Genomic DNA, 14,525 nt, shown 5'->3' with positions numbered 1-14,525 from the left:
TACAGGCATAAATATATATAGACATTCATTCCCAAATCTCGATGTCGATATAATTGGCACCCCTTTGTTAGTCAACTATTAAATAAGACATTGCTGGGGGACGCCTACCGAAAATGAAACACTATCTTGAATTAAACTAGTAAAAGTAAAAATAAAAAAGCAACCACAAATTCACACATACATAGTCATATATTAGGGGTGTGCAAAAAGCGATGCGAATTATAACCACCGCCATAAGATATATTTAATTTTTCGGGTGTACGGCACTCCAAATTCCAAATGAGGGAATAACCCACGGGGACATTCGATTTTGAAATATTTTAAAGGTTTGCATACCAGACTAATTGTCATTTGATATTTCAAGTTCTAAGTGGATATATATTACGGCTTAGTGAAGATTCATTATATCTTACAGTGGCACATCTTGATATTCTGTACTTCACTCCTTGTGTACTTTTTTTTCTAGTATCGGTTTTGACATAAGTTCCTTAAAATGGTCACGATTGCATTAAGTGTCTTTAATGTCTTGCACTCTTCCACCAACAACCTTTTCTTCCCAATATTTTTTTTTCGGTGGAGCGGGTGATTTTTTTTATCAATTTTTATTTGAAGCCGGTAGAAAACTATTGGGAATGAATTTTCAGCATATACATTGTAGTGCATTGATCATGTAACCCTATTTTCAAATTTTAGTTATAATTGGATTTCACATGAGGGAGGATACAAAAAGTTCCGCTTGACAATGAGTTATAGTCGGATGGTGTCTGAAAACGTAATTCTGGATCTAATACCGCCATAGATGATAACGGCTTTAAAAACAAGTAAGCAAAGGCTATAGTCGACAAGACCGACCATTTGAAATCATACAACACTACAGTTTGCGGTAAAGTTCCCCTAGGAAACATTCCCATATGTACTTCATAATAAAATCAAATAAAAGCGGATGAAATTTTGCACAAAACATTTGCTTGGCCCAAGGACAAGCCCTATTGAAATTGGAGATAATCGGTAAAAATTTAGGTATAGCTCTCATATATATCTTCGTCTGATTTGTCTTTTATTGTGCACCAAACGTGTAATATCAGCCCGAATAGTAAGTATGGAATTTTGCACATACAACCAAATTACGCTTGAAAATAAGTATGCCAAATTTTATCGAAATCGGTTCAGATATAGCTAAAGCTCTCATATATATTGTTTATCCTATTTGTAATTTTTGTCCTCCGCAGCAGTAATATGCACTCTGCAATATTTGGAGAAATATTAAAATGCAACTCAGAAATACATTTGCTAAATTTTATCGGGATCGGGAAGGATTTGGATATAGCTCCCATATATAACTTCGTCCAATTTACCTTTTATTGTGTACCAAACGTCTAATATTTGCCCAAATGGGATGGAACTTGGCTAGTGTGTCAAATTTGGTGAATATCGTTTCAGATATAGCTATAGCTCCCATATATATTTTTCATCGGATTTGTTATATTTGTTCGCAACAGCCGTAATATGCACTCCGTAACAACAATATTTAAGGAAATATATCAAACACAGCCCAGAAATATCTTTGCCAAATTCTATCGAAATCCGTTCAGATTTGGATATAGCTCACATATATATTTTTATACGATTTCTAATTAATTGTGCACCAAATGGGCAATACAAGTCCGAATTTAAAAGACACAAATGCTTCGGCATATTTAGTCCTTTGAATTTTAAATTATAATTATAATCATAGCGATTATGATTATGATTGAATTCTTCCATAAAAACTTTTAATTGTTATGTGGAGCTCCACTAAATAAGTCGGGCCTCGCCCGACTTTAAGACTTTCTTTACTGGTTTTTCACACAAAATTGTGGTCCATTTAAATATATTAAATATTATCCGATGACCATCAAAAATGCTAGACATCTGCGCTGTCCTAAACTCTTATCTCATAAAAAATTCCATGTCTATTGACCTTTTTTAAGAATTGCAGGTTGACTGCAAAATCTAAACAATTTTAAGATTTTTGGTCCATTTTGAACCCTAAATATTTTGCAAACATCTTCCTAAACAATAGGCTTCCATTCTGATTCCAATCATACCCCATGCAAAATTTCGCGAGGACCGGGTTATAATTGCGACCGATAGTATGATTACGAATCAACATGGATAGATGGGTGGACGGACATACAACTTAGATCGCCTCAGCTCGGCGAGATAGAAAGATCAATGTAAAGTTTCCTATGTCTTGGGCAAATATTTTGATTTGTTACATAATTTTTGGCCCAATCAAACTTATAATACCCCCAACACATAGTCTTGAATGGTAAATATAAAATTTCACGGTTCAGCCCTATCCCTTCTCTCAATACCAATTTTAGTATCATTTGGTACTATTCGTAAAAATATGGGACTCTGTTCCAAACCACCTCAATATCAAATTTCCAGCCCTATCTCTTCACCCAAGACCAAATATGGTACCATTCAGTACTTTTCGTATAATTATAGAAAACATTTCGGAAACCAGGCTACACTGAACAGCGACCCTAATTCCAAATTTCAGATTTCATTTTCAAAACCGTTCCATATCATAATCCTAGACCCAGATTACAGTCAAAAATGTCGCTTAAATTGCAAAATACCTTTATATGGGCGATATTCGATATCGTGGACCTATATAGACAATTCTCTTCCAGTGCGTAAAGTACTCAGAAGGAACACCTTGTGTGGATTTTCAGACAATTCCATTGAAAAATGTGGCTGACATCATCAAAATACGGTATATCGGGAGGTACTCTTATATGGGAAATATACGATTAAAGTTAAAGCTCTAAAATGTTGAAATAAATGTTTTTTTTTTTATTTCCGACACCAACAATAACAAAATCATTTTTGTTTCAATTTTTTCCTAATAAATAATGTAAATTGATAAGTCTCCATGAATTGTTACATGGGTTTATAAAGAGTTCCTTAAATAAAGGTATTCAAACATTGTCTTAATTAACGTATTTTGTACATCTACAAAAACACCTTATCAAATTCACGTTTGGATTCCCACAAATATATCTTTGCTCCGTTCATCAATCACTATTTTAGATTTCAGCTACTGATTCGTCCAAATAAATTATAATCAAATGTCTCGCATTTCAATTTTAAATGTGGTGTGGTCTCAAAATAGCAACATTCTGGTGCATTCTTCTTCTTCTTGACCACTTCATCAAATCTTCAAAAACACCAGATTGCCAATCGGATTTCGACTTGAGGTTGTCCAAAAAACTTTTCCATAACCTTACGCAAAGACACACAGATGTTTTATTGATTTCATTCTACCAATTCTTTTGATTTGTTTTATCAAGTGTATGAGAGAGAGTGTGTGTTTGTTGTACAACATTTTTGTTGTGTGAAATTTTTCCAATAGAAAAAAAGTGCTTACTAATCATAAGAACATTAGTACCGAGTGCCCGGCATAAACAAAGTATCAGTTTAGTAGGTCCGCTTGTCAAATGGACGCTTATCAGAAGCAGCGAGAAATGTATGAGAGTCTGTGTTAGTATGTGTGCGGAACGTGCCCACCAAGCGCAGCTGAGTTGACGACTTTGCCAAAGTTGTTGAATGCGATTAGTGTTAATTGGTAACGCTCTAAGACGAGATGTACGTCCACAACAATCGCAGTGTGCTAAAAATTTCGTTTTAATAAAAATAAATGGGCAAATAGAAATAGTTCTAACTTATTATTATTATTACTTTTTATTTATAGAGCCATAAACAAATAACATTACGTGATAATCAGTCAGTCAGTCAGAAACAATGTCGCACAGCCCAAAACCCGTCAAGAAGGTGCCCCTCCATTTGCAGGTACGTATTTTAAAGTGGTTTGTTTGAGAGCTACTTGTTTTGAATTTTGAATCGTTTTTGTGGCGTTATTTTTATTTAGATATTTTGAATGAAAATTATCTAAAAACTAAGCTATTTACAGATTTTTTGGCTAAATTAAGATTTTTCTATATTTCTAGTTTTTACAAGCTATGGCACTTTTGAATAATAATAATAAAAATAATATATGTAATTTATTTTTTTTTAATATTTTTACATTACTTATCTATTTATTTTTTTATTTTTATTATTTTTCATTTTTGTATAAAGAAACATATTTTAAATCCTTAACCTTGTTCGATTCTCCATAGAATTAACAACTTAAGCTTGAACAGATTTAATTGAGTTTTTGATACCGGAGTCCGGTGAGTCTGTCCGTCTAAAATTTTCTATTTTTCAGTATGGAATCAAAATCATAATTTTCTCTTATTTTTTGCCAAATATTAATTTTGTCTACTTCACAGGATACACGTCCTGTGTTTTTTCAACATATATATTTATATGTATATGATCTACTAGACGTCTGAAAATAATTCAAAGATGAGTTTTCATTTGCGTCGATGAGTTTGCATCTGCTTTTAAAGGACAATTCAATTAAAAAAATCATTTCAGAAAATGTCAATCGGTTTTTTCTGCAGATATAATTCGGAACTAATATCCCGTCATCGCATATAAAATAATTTTTGCGTTAATATTGCGAAGTTCGTAGTTTAAAAAAGTCGGTGCGGGAGATGTATTTAGAAATAGGCCGATAATATATGTCTACGTATATCATTTTTATAGCCTAAGCCATATGGCTACAAAGGGTACATATTATTTGATACGGCCAAAACGTGCCTCATCAGTTTTAGACCCTAGGACTCTTTGGACCAAATCTATTTCAGGACATCTGGAGTCGATCCAGCGTCCGCCCGTCTGTCTGGCTGCCTAGTGAGCACGATAACTCACGAAGGGAGTATCCGATTTGGCCAAACTTGGTACATCGTAATATTATTATCAAACATAGATCGAGTTCGGGGATGGGCAATATCAGACCACTCTTTCTGGTACATCCCCCACAAAAGGTCGAAATTTTCAAAAAATATATTTTTTTGCACAGAAAGAGAAAAGATAATCTGATTTTGTCAACCTTGCAAAGCCTAATATTTGCATCAGTGCTAAGTCAGGTGCAAAAATGGACAATATCGGCCCACTCCATCAAGTACCTCTCCCACACAGGGTAAAAATTTTGAATAATAATAACTCTTATAAAATGTAATGTATGAGTCTGATTGCCTTCAAATTACACATGTGAAGATGGAATATATTGGTCTACTCCTTCTGGTACCTCCCTCACAAAGGGCCAAAATTTTGAATATCCACGAAGCTCACAAAACGGTAAAATAACATCCGATTCCATTCAGATCTGGCATATCTCAATATTTTTATTAACACAAGATCTGTTATAAAGATGGTATATATCGGTTCACTCCTTCTGGTACCTCCCACACAAAGGGTAGACATCAACCTTATATATTAACAAGTAAAAAAAACATTAAGTTCGGCCGGGCCAAACTTTTAATACCCTCCACCTTAGGGTAAAGGAAACATTAGAAGAAATGTGGCAAAAGCCAAAAAAATGCCGAATATCGGGAGGTACCGCTATATGGGGGCTATACCAAATCGTGGACCTACACATGCAAGGTTTCGCCAACGGAGCTAGAACTTATTATGACCTACAAATACCAATTTTCAGACAAAAACGTGAAAAATGTGGCAAAAATCATCAAATTACCGAATATCGGGAGGTGCCGTTATATGGGGGCTATACCAAATCATGGACCCATACATGCAATGTTTCGCCACCGGAGCTGGAACCCATTATGAACGACAAATACCAATTTTTAGACAAATTCGTTAAAAAAAATGTTGCAAAAATAATCAAAACATCGAATATCGGGAGGTACCATTATATGGGGGCTATACCAAAGCGTGGACCTATACATGCAATGTTTTGCCAAACGTACAGGGACCCGTTATGACCTACAAATACCAATTTTCAGACAAATCCGTGAAAAAATGTGGCATAAATCATCAAAATACCGAATATCGGGAGGTACCGTTATATGGGGACTATACCAGAACGTGGACCGATATATCTCATTTTCAATTCCAACCATCCTAGACACAATACCAATTGCTCTGCTAAATTTTGGCGCTCTACGTCAAATAATGTGGGCTGTATCGTGGTTTCAACAGACAGACAGACAGACAGACAGACAGGCAGACGGACAGACGGACAGACAGACGGACATCGTTAAATCGACTTAGATTTAATTTTACGCTGATTATGAATATATATACTTTATGCGGTCTACGACGAATATTTAAGGATGTTACAAATGGAATGACACAGTTAATATACCCTCCTTTCCAAAGTGGAGGGTATAAAAAACTTTATACGTAATTTTCAGAAAATTCTTCAAATATCAACCTCAGATACTAACAGTGACCTTATCAACAAATTTCAGCTCTTTAATTTCCCCCATTACCAATTTTAGTACAACTTAGTGCAATTGTAGTAAATTCTTTTCAAAATCAACTCCGTATCACAATTCAAAATATCAACAGAGACTTCAATATCCAATTGGAGGATTCCAAACCTATCCCTCCACCCAATAATAAATTTAGCACCAAACCACCATCAAATCAACAAAAACACAAATACCATCAGTAATTTAAATATCAAATTTCGGAATTTTATATCTATCCCTTTACCCAATACCAAAGATAGTACCATTCAGTACTTTTCGTACAATTATAGCACACATTTCCGAAACCACCTTCATATGTCCAGGCTTCAAATGAACAATAACCCAAATACCAAATATCAGATTTCAAGCACTATCTGTTCAGCCAAAACCAAATATAGTACTAATTAGTACTTCTCGTGCACTTGTAGTACTCATTTACAAAACCAACTATTTATCACAAACCTACCACCAACAGAGACTCCAAACAAAAATTAAAAAAATCCAGCTTCATTCGTTCACCCTTAACCAAAATGTTTCAAATTTAGTACAGTTCGCACACTTAGTACGCATTTCCAAAACCACCTTCGTATATCCAACTTACTTTCCAACCTTGATTCGCATACCGAACTTCAAGTCCTCTATCGGTTCACTTTAACCAAATGGTACATCTTAGAACTTTTAGTAACCTTATAGTTCGAATTTCCAAACCAATCCATCAGTAACTCTCATTTCAAATTTCAGAATTCTAGCTCATTCCATTTTTCCAATAAAAATTATTAAAAAGTATTGAATACAAAATTTCATATTTCAAGCACTATCTGTTAACCCAATACAAAATATAGTACTATTTAGTACTTTTCGTGCACTTGACGTACTCATTTCCAAAACCACCATTTCACCACTAACCAACCATCACCACCACCAGCAATACCAATACAAAAAATCAAAACTCCAGCCTCATTCGTTCGTCCTAAACCAAACTGTTCCATATTTAGAACCATTTAGTGTTTCTCCCAATAAATTTCATGTTTTTAGCTCTATCCGTACCAAATGGTACCATTTTCGAAGTTTTGTGCCATTTTACAACTTTTCGCAATCTTAAAGTTTGAATTTACAAAATCCCCTTGGTACATCTATCCCGAACTCCACCAGTGACTCTCGTTTTAAATTTCAGTCCATTTTGTGTGTCCAACACAAAGTATTCAATCTTAAGTATCTTTCGCACTCTTCTGCCTTTTCACACACTTAGGCACGAACTTTTACAAAACAATCGTATCTCCCATGGAAAGCGAACTAAGTGTCCAGTTTAGTTACAATTCGCAGACAATACTCAAAAATATCTAGCCCACAAATAGTCAACACTTTGAATAAAAATTGAATTTCAAATGGCTGTATAAAATAAGCAAATAAAAACTTTCGCAATATTCTCTCTAAAAATGCCACACGAATTGAGTTTCCTATCAATGGTTCCACTCGATTTGATACAACTTAAGAGTGCCAATTATGATACTCTCCTATCTTTGCTTTTATTTGGCTTATCAAAAAACTTCATATGTTGTTAAAAATTATAAAAAAAACGGCACGACCAAACTTATCGTCAGTTTTATTTGTCAACACTTGATTCTTTCTTCATGGGGGAGGGTATAAAAATTTGATTAGTTTTTATAACACATAATATGAGTGGATAGTTTATATCAAAATCGTTCTTTTCATATCCCGATTTATATTCAGATAACGCCATAGAACAAGTTTTTTTTAATCTAATTGTTAAACATTATCAGAATATTAAATGTCAAATCATTTCAATTCTATTTGCAGAGCGCCCAAAATCGTGTCTACATAAAAAATGGCCAGGTTGTCAACGATGATGGCATGTTCAAAGCCGATGTTTACATCGAGGATGGCATTATCAAGTGAGTATCAAAATATACGACGGTAGCAAGTATCCGCCACTTCGTCAGCGAAAAGTCCATCCTAGATTCGTTCTAAAATTTCGTATTAGGCACAATTTGATTGATTTAGCAAAATTTTTTATTAAAAATTTCATAAAACGTACTAAATATTTCAGACTTTTAAGGATTTATATATAACACAAATTTTTGCTTTTTTCCGAAACATTAATTGAAACTTTTTACTTTTTACCCAGAAAAAGTCTTTAAACATTTTTCATTTGAAAGTTTACCGAGGAGGATATTGGTATTGTACAATGGACCCACATTCAATTTTTCTGTCCAAAACTATTTCAGAGTCTTCATGTATAAATCCTAGAAACCAACAGTTACCTTAATATCAATTTTCACGCAATACCAAAAATAGTAGCATTTAGTACTTTTCGAACAATTATAGTATGCATTTTGAAAACAAAATCCATATCTCAGCCTCAGATACCAACAGTAAACTTTATAAAAAATTTCAAAATTTTAGCCCTTCAATTTTCTCATTTTCCACATTTAGTATAATTTAGTTCAATTAGAGTAAAAATATACAAAACCAGCTTCTACTCTCCATCATGGACACCAACAGTAACATCTATACCGAATTTCAGACCTATTCCTTCACCCAATACCAAATTTAGTACTATTTAGTACTTTTCGTACAACTATAGTAAGCATTTATAAAATCACCTCCATATTTTAAACCACATACACCAAAAGAGACCTCAATATCAAATTTCAAGATCGCAGCTCTATTCCTTCATCCAATACCGAATTTAGTACCATTTGTGGTGTTTGTGATTGAGAGAAGGAACTGGTTTTGTATATGCAATCAACTTTAATTCTCAAACCTATCAAAAACAGGGACACCAATAACAACATTCAAAATTGCCAGCTGCATTCCGTTCACCCAAAACGGAATTTTACCAAACTTAGTGGCATTTATTACGGTTCGCACTCTTGGAACATATATTTTCAAAACAACCTTCATAAATCAAACATACTATCCAACCTTGATTTCCGTGCCAAATGTCAAGTTTTAACCTCTATCCGTTCACATAATACCAAAAGGTACCATTTTAGAAGTTTTCGTTACCTTAAAGTTGGAATTTCTAAACCACTCCATCAGTGACTCTCATTCCGACTGTAATTCCAGCTCATTCCGTTTGTCCGTTCATTTTTTTTACATTTTAATACGTCTCCTACCCTTTTAGTACTTGTTTCCTTTGTATAAAATTCCAAGATTTTAACCTCAGCCGTTTCGATTGGACGTAAATTCTAGATTAGTCAGTTATTGCATATACAGGGTGTGATGAAAAAATTGCCACCAACTTCAGACTGCTGTCATTTCTAAGCCACTCGTCCAGCTGACAGCTGTTAAAATTTCTCCAGTTTACAAGCATACAAAAGCATTTTGGTGAGAATTTTCCAGAAAAAAAGTTATTTGGTTTTCTCCGATGAGAAAACATTCGTTGTCCAGCAGTTTGTAAACAAACAAATTGATTGTCTTTACTTCCCAAAGAGGTCAGGGTCAGCTGAAAATTAAGGGGCAGCTGGAGGGTGCATTAAAGCCTTGGGCACGCAAAAATTTTGGCGTAGACCTTGGACATTCGAACAGGTCTCAGCACGCGCCACCCAAGAATGGTTACAAAATGAGGTTCCTCGCTTCATTTCCAGCGCATAATGACCACCAAAATCTCCGGATACCAATCCGTTGGAATATTGTGTCTGGAGCATTTTGGAAAGCAAGGCTGGCACTAAAAAATACCAAAGTGTCGATCACCTCATACAAGCGCTTCGCCGGGAATGGGCCGAAATTACGCAGAGCAACATTCGGGCAGCGTGTGACGGTTTCATTGGCCGTTTCAAGGCCATAATTCGTGCAAAGGTGACCAACAAATCTAAATTTTTTCTAAAATTTGATGCTATTACCGACAGTTTTTGCATTCAATAAAATTTGAAAACAAAAAATGTAAAAACTATGGCGTTTGACATTTTTGCAGTCTTTTTATCTCACCCTGCATATGCCCTAGACCGAACTACATCGGAGTTGCTTTATCGCACTGTCTCTCAAACACAAGAAAACATTATAATTAGTTTTTTCAGGAATATGGAAATTAACAACCGTTTTTCAACACTGCCACTTTTAAAGAGAAAATGGTTTCTTGTCTTTATTTACTTGGCCCTCAATAAAAAAATCCATTTTTAGAAAGACAAAATTCAAACTGAGTTAGACTTGAAAATTAATCCGTTTATCTCTTTTTTAAAGGTTTGTAGGCCCAGCATCTGAAATTAATATTCCCGGAGGTGTACGTGTGATTGATGCCACTGGGCGTTTGATTATACCCGGCGGTATTGATCCTCACACCCATTTCCAATTTGAATTTGGTGGAGCTGTGTCTGTTGATGACTTCTATCATGGAACCAGAGCCGCCGTTGCTGGTGGCACCACAACCATTAGTAAGACCAACAACAAAATCGAAAAGAATCGCATATTTAACTCTCAACCTTTACAGTTGATTTTGTCATGCCCAACAAGGGTGAATCCTTGATTGATGCCTATCACAAGTGGCGCTCTTGGGCTGACCCCAAAGTGTGCTGTGATTATGCCCTGCATGTGGGCGTAACATGGTGGTCCAAATTGGTATCGGATGAAATGAAAATTTTGTGCCAAGAGTTGGGCATCAATTCCTACAAAATGTTCATGGCCTACAAGGGATTGTATCAACTGAACGATTCCGATATGTTGGATAGCTTGGAACGCATTCGTGAATTGGGGGCATTGGCTCAGGTGAGTGGAGTAGAGATCTACAATTAGACAAGTTAAAATATGTACAATTTTGAATTGTTTTTTAGGTCCATGCCGAAAATGGTGATATTATTGCCAAAAATGCGGGTAAACTGTTGAATGCCGGCGTCACCGGTCCTGAGGGTCATGAAATGTCACGCCAGGAAGAAGTGGAAGCTGAAGCCGTTCACCGCGCATGCATATTGGCTCATCAGGTAAGTCACCTTAAAAAAATCTCGAACATTCCTGTTAATTTTCCGTATTCTCCTGCAGGTTGATTGTCCCCTCTATGTGGTCCATGTAATGGGCAAATCGGCTGGTATTGAATTGGCCAGAGCTCGCCGCCGTTACAACAATCGCGGTATTTATGGTGAAACTTTGGCCGCCGCTCTGGGCACCGATGGTACACACTGTCACAACAATTGTTTCCATCATGCCGCTGCTCATATCCTCAGTCCTCCCCTTAGATCAGATCCCACCACCCCCGAGTTCATGATGAGATTATTGGCAAAGTAAGTGGATTCAAAATAATTTGAATGAATGATTTGGGAATTTGTTTTTATTTTCTAGCGATGGCCTTCAGACCACCGGCAGTGACAACTGCACCTTCAACAAGGAACACAAAGAGCTGGGCAAGGGTAACTTTACCAAAATCCCCAATGGTGTTAACGGTGTTGAGGACCGCATGTCTGTGGTGTGGGAGAAAGGTGTCCATGCCGGCATCTTGGATCCTTGCCGTTTTGTTGCCGTCACCAGTACCAATGCTGCCAAACTCTTCAATTTGTATCCCCAAAAGGGACGCATTGCTGCTGGCTCCGATGCCGACATTGTCGTCTGGAATCCAAATATCACCCGCACCATCTCCAAGGATACCCACCACCACAATTGTGATTTTAATATTTTCGAAGGCATGGTTTGCCATGGTGTTCCCGAGATTGTATTGGTGCGTGGTCGTGTCTGTGTGGAAGATGGTAATGTTCGTGTGGCCGAAGGCTTTGGTCGTTTCTTAAGCACTCCAGTGCGAACACCATATATCTATGATGTTTTGGAGGGCAAAGTTCCAGCTGAACAGAGCAATGGTGACGGCAAGGCTGCTGATGGAGTCAATGGCGGTGTAAAGAGTCTAAACTTTGATGCGTTACAGAAGGAGGTGACTTATCAGAAACCTATTTCTCACACTCTGCTCAGCTCCGCCTACGATGTGGGTAGTCAAGCCAAACCTCAGAGTCCAACTGGTCTCAAGCATGTAGATGGCGCCAGAAACATGCAAGAATCGACTTTTTCCATAAGCCGTAAGTGAAGCGTTTTTGCTGATTTCATCTAACCCACATTCGAACAAAGCTGCAATTCCTTTTTGTACACAAAATAACAAAATAAATACAAACACTTGTTCCTAGCTGCCCTGGCCCTATTGGCCCAGGGTGTTATTTGTTTGTTATCCGCTTCATTGTTGAAATGATTGTTTAAAACATATATTGGAAACAATAAGTTTCTGAACTTCTGAGTGCCTGGCCTTGCATTTTAAAATAAAGCATTTATTGATTTGGATCTCTATTTGTAAATATTGTATGTATGTGCTTCCTAAATCTACAAGGGATTCAATATTTTTTTCAAAACTAACAAAGAATTTAGAAGAAGGGGCCTGGGGGTCTAGAATAACAAAATTAGAGCGACATCGTTTAAAGTTTAGCTAAAGTCCAATTATGAATCTGATAATCTGCGTTTAAAGAAGACTAAAATTTTGCACACTTGTGTATTTTGGCAGGGAAAGTTCGTGAATGAGCCATGTCGGTCCACGTTTTCGTATAGCCCACATATAACAGTACCTTCCGATATTTGGTGTTTTGATGATTTTAGCGACATTATTTACCCGAATTGTTCCAAATTTCTTATTCGAAGTTTGTAAAAAGTTCCATTGCCTATGCAAAAAAATTGTATGCATGTCCACGTCTTCGTGCAGCCCCCATATATCGGTACATCCCTTTATTCGGTATTTTGATGAATTTAGCGCATTATTCACTGGATTTTTTCCAAGTTCGTAAAAGGAAGTACAGCCTATGACAAAAAATTCCACCTCCCTTCATTCGGTATTTTGATGATTAGAGCGATATAATTAGCCGGAATTCATATTTAAATATCTTAATAGGTACTACAGCCTAAAATTACTTATGCAGGCCCGCGTCTTCGTATAGCCCTCGTATAAAGGTCATCATTTAAACGGTATTTTTCGGGATTTATTGAAATTTTTTAAGTTCCTTCCAAATGGTGAAGGGTATTAAAAGTTCGGATCGGCCAAACTTAGCTGCTTTTTTACTTGTTCAGGCTAAATTTGGTAAAAATCCATAATATTAGGGAAAATAATACACTTTTGGGGCCCGATAAGATTGAAATCGGACGAAGATATATGAAAGTAATATATAAATTTAGACTGATCACCATCAATTTCAATAGGGTCTATAGGGTATCCTGGGACCTGATAAATGATTTGTGAAAATTTTCGTAATGATCAGATAATAAATGTGACCATACCGACGGACCGGCATAAATGAGCTCAGACTGTGATTGGGTATAGATTAAGATATGGCTCCCATTTTTCACTTCCGACAGACTTCAAATATTAGCAACTCCAAACCCGCAATACCCATTCTATGATAATCATAAGGTGTGTACGGCAACTAAATAATTTGTAGAAATAGTTACAAAATATTGTTAGAAACGTAAAATAAATGGAACCGTGTGAAGAGAGCAGTTTTGTCAGTTGCCTTACTTAGAGTTGGCAAATCCTTATTGGGATACATTTCTCAGTAAGAATTGTTTAGTAACTGCAGTTGATGGAAAATCAGTTGTTTAGTGGTCGATGTGAAAGTGTTTAAACATTTCGGGTAATAATGAAATTATATTTCAGATAATAAGCATTCAACATAAATAGTATTATTATTATTTTGAATCGATTTTTTTGCTGGATATTGTTCAATAACATTTTCAATATCTGTACGTGAGAGAGACATTTCAGTTGTCGAACAACATTCAGTAAAAGGTGTGTCTGGTTACTTTTCCTGAAGGAATTGCCTAGCAAATGTTTCCAGCTAGATTTTGAAAAGTCTTAGAAATTCCTATAAATTTTCTATAAAAATGTATGCTGCTCAAGGGTAGCTCTGATAAATGTGACTTCATGGCTAGGCATATTAATGTCAAATCCTAAAAAAACGACGACAGCTGGTTACTGAACCATATATCAGCCTAATGGCCAGCACGAGAACCAAATCGAAGTGTGGCTGCTCTATGTCCTCGATATCCTCAGAAATTCCATATTTAAAGCCTTGTATCGACGCTAAGCTGTTGATGTAGATCTTATTTTTCACGTGGGTACAAAGGAAGAGTTTGAATGGTCTCAAGTCTCATCACAAGGCTTTAAGTCAAGATCAAGTCAAC

At 36.0% G+C, this 14,525-nt stretch overlaps 1 protein-coding gene across 2 annotated transcripts in view; it reads left to right on the top strand.

Annotated features, from left to right (window-relative positions):
* LOC101887862 (dihydropyrimidinase) overlaps positions 1-14,525 on the top strand; it is a 33,627-nt gene that overhangs the window by 17,449 nt on the left and 1,653 nt on the right. Inside the window, exons 1-8 of one of the 2 annotated variants that reach the window (XM_059122794.1) lie at positions 3,516-3,636; positions 3,743-3,840; positions 8,190-8,284; positions 10,575-10,765; positions 10,822-11,096; positions 11,162-11,308; positions 11,367-11,605; positions 11,664-12,385. In XM_059122794.1, coding sequence (XP_058978777.1) covers positions 3,793-3,840; positions 8,190-8,284; positions 10,575-10,765; positions 10,822-11,096; positions 11,162-11,308; positions 11,367-11,605; positions 11,664-12,385 — 1,717 coding nt within the window. In that variant the 5' untranslated portion in view covers positions 3,516-3,636; positions 3,743-3,792. Of the gene's footprint in view, positions 1-3,515; positions 3,637-3,742; positions 3,841-8,189; positions 8,285-10,574; positions 10,766-10,821; positions 11,097-11,161; positions 11,309-11,366; positions 11,606-11,663; positions 12,386-14,525 lie in introns of those variants that run through there. The other variant, XM_059122793.1, reaches the window with a different exon arrangement.

Source organism: Musca domestica, unplaced genomic scaffold (genome assembly GCF_030504385.1).
Source record: "Musca domestica strain aabys unplaced genomic scaffold, Musca_domestica.polishedcontigs.V.1.1 21, whole genome shotgun sequence".
Taxonomy (NCBI): Eukaryota; Metazoa; Arthropoda; class Insecta; order Diptera; family Muscidae; genus Musca; species Musca domestica.
The sequence above is the reverse complement of the archived record's forward strand: the minus strand, read 5'-3'. Positions and strand labels throughout refer to the sequence as shown.